Source organism: Merops nubicus, unplaced genomic scaffold, assembly GCF_000691845.1.
Source record: "Merops nubicus isolate BGI_N331 unplaced genomic scaffold, ASM69184v1 scaffold41134, whole genome shotgun sequence".
In the NCBI taxonomy this organism is placed as follows: domain Eukaryota; kingdom Metazoa; phylum Chordata; class Aves; order Coraciiformes; family Meropidae; genus Merops; species Merops nubicus.
Window position 1 is genome coordinate 7539 of NW_008607038.1, and position 7206 is coordinate 14744.

General features: G+C 46.5%; 1 protein-coding gene across 1 annotated transcript in view; it reads right to left on the reverse strand.

Annotated features, from left to right (window-relative positions):
- FBXO21 (F-box protein 21) overlaps positions 1–7206 on the reverse strand; it is a gene marked incomplete at its 5' end in the record, with an annotated part of 17632 nt that overhangs the window by 3468 nt on the left and 6958 nt on the right. Inside the window, 7 exons of the mRNA XM_008939821.1 lie at positions 154–311; positions 1279–1469; positions 4124–4256; positions 5023–5199; positions 5988–6124; positions 6372–6505; positions 6825–6971. Coding sequence (XP_008938069.1) covers positions 154–311; positions 1279–1469; positions 4124–4256; positions 5023–5199; positions 5988–6124; positions 6372–6505; positions 6825–6971 — 1077 coding nt within the window. The remainder of the gene's footprint in view (positions 1–153; positions 312–1278; positions 1470–4123; positions 4257–5022; positions 5200–5987; positions 6125–6371; positions 6506–6824; positions 6972–7206) is intronic.

Consider the following 7206-nt stretch of genomic DNA (forward strand, 5'->3'; position numbering starts at 1 on the left):
AGCAACACAGGCCATGATTCAAGAGTATTTTCCTTCCTGCCTCAACCTCAACTAACGGTTCATGTTTCATATTTTCAAGAGTTAATCACTTAAGGATCCCTTTCTCCTAATGTGCTTCTAAACAGAGAGTAAACAGAGGAGATCCCTGCTCACCTTGAGCAGCATATCTGCACGAGCCATCCTCCACCAGCACGTTGTAGAAAGGCTGGTGGGGGCCATGTGGAAGGCTGTGGACGTTCATATTCCGGATCCACTCGTGCCCCATCATGCAGGCAGGATCCCAGCCATAAATCACACAGTTATAGCCATACCTAAAGAAAAAAAATGGCACACCAAAGACTGTGAAAACTCCAGAGCCAGCTCTTTTTCCTCAAGACTAATACAGCACAAAGAGGATAGGAACCTCCTGTGAGTTGGCACAAGGAGGAGAGGAACAAGAGGAAAAGAAATCAATGCAGAAAGCTTGTGTGTGTGTGTACATGTTTCTGTTTTGAGGTGGGAGCAACTGAATAAACAGGCAGGAGCAAAGAGCTGAGGACAAAGGAAAACCAAATGGGAACATGAAAAGAGAAGGGGAAAGAGACCAGGAGCAACTGGGAGAAAACAAAACAAGAAGCAGGGAGGGACTCAACCATCCCACTGTGTTGGGCAATTACTCTGCCCATCACACAGACATCATAACCCCAGCACTGAACTCCCAGAAACAAAGCCATCATTATTTTCAGATTATTTATGTGATTAATCACGAGGTATTACAACTGTCACTGCTGATGTCTTCAAAGTACACTCCCCATGGGTTGCTGAGTTGGAGGAGTGGCTGAAGCAACCCAGTGCTGGTGTGTCATCCTGGCACAGACAGCAGCACAGACAGGAACACAAGGCCCTCGTGCAATGCAGGAACAGCACACAGGAAGATCCATAAGCTGCTTTAGGAATCTGACAATCTCTTTTGAGTCCATTCTGTTCTGGCCCCTCATTAACTGATGGCTGATGTTTCTTCAAGAGCTTCTGGGTAGTGGAAATCTTAGCTGCGTGATATACTACTCGGACAAGTCACCTCACAAACCTCTCTCTGGGAGCAAACAGCAGTGAATGCCCTCGTGCTCTCACAGGACAGACAGAGCTGCTCCCATTTTTCTACAAGGATGGCAGGGATGCACGTGCCTGGCATCTTCCCCTGCAGGCACCTCCTTGGCAGACAAAGCCACATCAGAGCAGGCCCTCCAGCACTCACCTGCACCGTGCAGCCTAACGTGGGGAAGTTTCTGGAGGGCTCACCTCTTGTGTTTCATGATGAGGCCGATGGAGAAGCAGACCTCTTTGTGCTTCTCATCCGAGCGCTGCTTCACCTCGGGCCCCACCTCCTCCTTCCGCCGCTCGATGTGCTCCAGGGTGTGCTGCACCAGGTACCCCACGGCCCCGTGCTGGGAGGGGTCCAGAGCCTGGATGTGCTGCAAGATGTCCAGAACCTTCAGCACCCAAAAGGAAAAAGCCAGATTCAGAACGAGTCTCTCCATCAGCGCAACACTTCCAAATACATACAGCTATAGTTCTCAGGTTAGCTGCGTCTCAGCACCCAGGCCTGGAGGTTCCCCACACAAGTTTCCCCACACAGGACTGAGAACCTTTGCTCTGTCTACACACTCCCAAGGAGTTCTTCACGCTTGCTTGGCCTGCAGAAGCTGCTAACAGCCCTCTTCAGTTTGTAAAGCTCCCTGCTTCCAAGGAAGGGCACTGCTGAGCACAGTATCTCCTTAATTTTAAGTCACACAAGCTAACTGCATCACGATTTGCAACTGCAGGGCACTGATGAGACAGTTTCAAGGCTTCTGAAATGTTAATACTGTTGGTAGTCTCCCAGACTGCTGCTGTGAGATGATTCCAGGTGATTTCTGCTGTGCTTGAGAACAAATATTTTAGTATGGAAGAGTTCCTCAGCGTGTCTGTGAGAGCCTGGCAGAGGAAACTAGGGCTGCACAGAAGGAAATGCAAAAAAACACTATGACGCTACACAGTTTTACTCTTTTTTTCTTGGTCTTAACAAAACTGTTGTCTAATCAGGCTGGGAGAAGACAGATACATCCGTCCCAACACCAAATACCTCAAGTGCTGCCAAAGTTCCAAAATCTGACACATTTCAGCAAGGATTTTCTCTTTGATCACAGGCTGGAAGTTTTTGTCACTCCGAGTTCAGAGCAACAGCAGAAGAGGGACAGAAATCTCAGGCTACTGAGCATGAACATCAGCCAAGAGATGAAGAAAATAAAGTCAGAACAAGAGGAGGTGAGTAGTTAGGTATGAGGAGAAGAAGAAACACAGCTCAGGCTTCCTGGCCACTGGAATTCTCTGGCTGGCATCTTAAGAAGGAGGTGAGAATCCTGAGAAGTCCTACAGAAAGGGGAAGGCCCAGCACAGTGACCACAGCTGCCAGAGATTCTTGCCAATCCCATGTACTCGTATTTGCAAACATTTAGAACAACACTCTGTGTAGCTCTGCATGACTTTTAAGATTCTGTACCACTTTCCATAAATCTGGCAGATCTCTATTAAACCTGATCTGTCAGGCATGGAGCATTCTCTCTGGCTAGCTACAACCTTACCTGACTGCCTGAATAACTTCATGTCTGAGAATGAAATACCACAAAGCCCAAATCTTCTCATTTTCATTGCATGTTGCAGAGAAACTACTCCTAAAACTCAGCCACGGGGTTGTTCATTTGTTCTGAGGGGCAGCAAAATGCAAGTATGTAAAGCCCTGGTGCTTGACAAACCCATGGCTGTGTGCCAGAATGGGGAAGGAAGATCTTCCAGTGTTTCATTTAGGGGTCACCCATCTATGTACACTTGGCATTCAGCTCAGCAAGTCCCCCCTGCACACAATTTCTTAAATTTGTGCTGTTTTGTTTTTTTTTTTTTTTTTTTTTCTGGGGCGACCCTAAAAGCTGCTGCTGTAAGAAAGGCATGGCAAGCTTAGCACAGCTTGGTCTTCAGAAGGAAGGCAGCTTCTCCAGCAGTCCTACGCTTCAGATAATTTGGTGCAAAAAGCTGTGTTTCTGCTCAGCTGTCCAGCCTCACTTCAGCCCCCTCGCCCAAAGCTCACATTTGGAAGTGGCACAGGCACTGCCCCAGTGTGTGAGCTTCACTGAAGTCGTGCAGGAAGTAGTGACTAGGGAGCACCACTCTGCTGCAGTGCCATGCTGAAGAAATAGCAATTTTATGAGTTACATGCTGCTTCCCAGTGCCTTCCCCTGATCTAGGACAAGAGGAAATGGCCTCAAGTTGTGCCAATGTTGGTTTAGGTTGGCCACGAGGAACAATTTCTTCCCTGTCAGGGTTGTCAAGGCCCTGCCCAGGGCAGTGGTGGAGTCCTCACCCCTGGAGGGGTTTCCAAGCCGTGGAGATGTGGTGTGAGGGACACGGGGCAGTGGGGACCTGGCAGTGCTGGGGATGGTTGGACCCCATGATCTGAAAGGTCTTTTCCAACCTAAACAATTCTGTGATCCTGTGAAAGACATGGATGATCTAGACAACTTCGACAGCTTCTAAGTCTTGGAACCTTCTACAAGATAACAGGACACAAGTTGCTCTACTAAAGGTGATATTAAAAAAAAAATAATCCCAAGGATGGGAATATTAAGATTTTTTTTTTTTTTTTTGCAAGAGCCACTGGTTGTGTGGCTAAGGTTTCAGGGAACATTTACAAAAGATAAACTTCCTGCAAGTTTCCTGATAAGGTAATCACTCCTTTTACGCGAGTCCAGCAAGAGTTTTATCACCACCACAATCTAGGCATGACCCAAATACAGAACTCTTATAACTTACAGCTAGAGGTTCAGAGTATTGGTTGCAAGATAAGCTGTCAGACTTGGGCAGTAAAACATAAATTATGACTCAGACTGGAGGCTGCTCACAAGTCTCCCCTAGGGCAAGCAAGGAAGAATCAGCCTTCTCTGAAAGGTTTGAAATTGATTCTCTGAAATGGGATAACTTGTTCAATTGCATTTATTACAGAAACAACTTGTGGCAGACTGTAATGCAAGCTGACGTAGTCCAAAAACAATCAATAGAGGAGTGTTACTAGTGCTCAGCCCAGCAGCAAACACACGACCGAGTGGCGAGGTACCTTTTCTGGCCAGATTCCCAGGTGGAAGTATAACCTAGCCTGGAGCATTAGGTGCTGCACATTGTCCGGATACATGGCCAGGTACAGATCCAAGGAGTCTCTCAAGAGCTGGTAAGACTGATCAGTGCTTTCTCTGCCAGCAAAAAAGAAACTCCATTGTAAGGCTAGCTCTTTCAGCCCTATCCCCAGCGCTGCGACGCGTAGGGACTGTCACCAAGAACGATGTGTGCTCCTTCAGGGAGAGTGACTCTGGCACTGGCTGTCACTTGTCACACCCAACAGCCTGCTCAGGAGGGAAAATGTTGCACCACTGATTGGGCTGAACCCTCCCCACTTCACTGGTGGTCTGCTTGGTGAGATAACCCCACACAGAGAATTCCCTCTCCAAGCCTTTGCCTTTTCCACTCTGCTTTTGTTCCCCCTAGCTGAGTTACACCTAAAGCAATCCTTTCAGTTCTGGTTTCTGGCTATGCCTACTTGGGAAAGTGATTATCAGGAGCACCTGAAAATAAAACCAGACCTTCTACAAACCAACAGTACCTTTGAAACCCCTCATATGAGCATGTGGGTTGTGCTTACCAGATCACAAAGTCTCTGCTCTTAAGGGAACGGTGGACAATCACCACCAGCTTTTTACAAAGAAAACAAAACCCCCAATCTATCCATTTTCTTGAGGGGGACTGGTTTTCCTAAATATTCTTGTCTGCACACAACGCTCCTGCAGGTGATTAAAAGCAACTAGATAACACAATATGACATAGAGAGTTTTCAAGATCCCCTGGGGTGACTGGCACCTTTTCAGAGCACTCAAAGACTCTGAAGAAGCAGCGAAAGATACGCAGACTGAAACTCTGCCCCTTCTCCCACAGGCCTCACAGGCCAGGTGATCCTCGACTCACCTCTTGCCAAGGTTCAGGAGGTTTCCCACCATACGCTGCAAGACCTCCTTTGAAGTCACCACTCCATAGAACTCCTCTGTCACGTGGTGGCCTATAAGGTACTCGCACTCCTTCACCGTCAGCTGCTTCCCCTTCCCGAAGGCGTCGATGTAGGTGTAGTCAAAAATGTCTGTGCTCCTGAGGAGACAAGCTCAGTTGTGATGGTGGGTCTCATGCTAAAGCAGGAGTCTCTATTTCTGTTCTTCTCCCAGCATTTTCATGCTTGTTTGTAAAACAAGTTTCATTCACACCTCAGCTCCCTCCTAAAGAGATTTCCTGGAACCTCCTCTCTTCTTCAGATAAACACATACAGGAAAAGACAGAAACTAAAGGGACTTTTCACTCCATCATGCCAGTTCTTTTCTTCAGATATTTTCAGTTTTTCTCTCTCTATTGCTAGATTATACTACAACACTGCACTGGGAAATGTAACAGAGCCCATGCATCCAGCACCTGAAGCCTGGTGCCAAAAGGGGAACATACAGATAAACCCATCGCTCTGAACTGAGCTGCTGGTGTCATTCACAAAAACACAGATTTCTGTAAACTGATCATGATCCTGTCAAAGATTTATTCTGCACTGACTCAGAGAATTAAATCAGTGCAGACAGCAGCAGCAGAAGCCTCTAGCAACTGCTCTGTGTGAAAGGTTAAGTGAAATCAGCACCTTTTTTCTTATTTTTCATAATTATCTTCAGTAAGAGCAGTATCATGGTTACTATTGTTTCACACTCAGGAAATCTGTTACCATTCAGCAGCAGCAGAGCTGAGTTCTGGAAAACTTTAAGAGCTCTGATCTATCCCTCCATATGAGTTATAATTATAGATGCAAAAGCATGAAACATCCTGGTATAGGTCTGGAGCTGTAGATGCTTTCTGGCTTTTATCTCTGGGGACACAACTCCAATATTCAGCAGGTCACTCACCCTTCCTTTCCTTGACACCACCGCAGCAGAAAGTGGCTGGGGAAGTTGACTGGCTCAAGTTTGACTCCCAGCTGCCTGGCGATGGTTAAATAAAGCACAGACAAACTGATGGGAATTCCTGTCCTGCGGATCAAAACCTGGGAGATAAAAACGTGATAAAACCACGTGGGATTAAGAAAAACACAACCTCCCAAGCTTGGATTTCACCAATAAAAATACAGCAACTCGACAGAATAGGCACTATGAGATGACATCATATTGACTTCACAGCAAATTGTTCTTCAGAGAGAATTGTTTCTCTGAGTACATTCGAACAAACAAGCACCACAAACAGAATGATCTCAAGCCTTGCAGCCTCCTAGCTTCTGTCTCACCTACACATACCTGGTGAATGTATGAATTCAGGGAGTTATAGTAATCCAGCTCATTTCCTTTGTATTTTAACTGCTCATACAGGACACAATTCATAGCATCGAGTACCTGCCGCTGAAGCTCCACTTCTGGAACCACGACTTCTCCTAAAAAGACACGCAAAGAAATCAAGACTGAGAAAAGAAGTGTTCTCAACCTTTAGGCAATGAAGCTCAAACCAAAATTCTTCGTATGGACTGAGAAGAGAAGAAATTCATCTCAATCCATTGGATGGACAGACGACACTGGGCTAGAGTCCCTGTGCCTGAATCAACGGCCACTTCCCGAACGACGGTTTAGGAACACGCCTGCTGGGGGATAAAGAGCGACAGCTCTTCAAGCTGCAATAATCCAACAGCTTTTTCTCTGCCTGTGCCTAGGCTTGCAGAAATACTCTGCAGCAAAGCAGACGTTTCTGTACAGTACCTGCCTTGGAAGCCAAGCTGGGGTGCCTTGGATTTTTGGCCCGCAGGACTTTGCGCACTTTGTCCGTGATATCGTCGACCTGCGCCTGGACGCTCTTTAAGCAGATGTCTGACAGGGGGTTACAGTATTGGTCAATTAAAACAGCACCTGGAAAAAACAAACTGCATAAGAAACAGGACTTCAGTGTTTTTTTCTTGGCTTAATTTTACCTGCTTTAAATTCCTGCAATTGCAGCAGAAAACAGCAGCTTTCCTTGGAAAACTTGCGGCCCTGTATTGGATTTATCACGTAAAATGCAAATAATAAGCTGACATGATAAATGCCAATGAAATTCAGTGTTCCCCTCCCCACCACCCTGAAAGGGAAAGCAAAAGATGTTAAG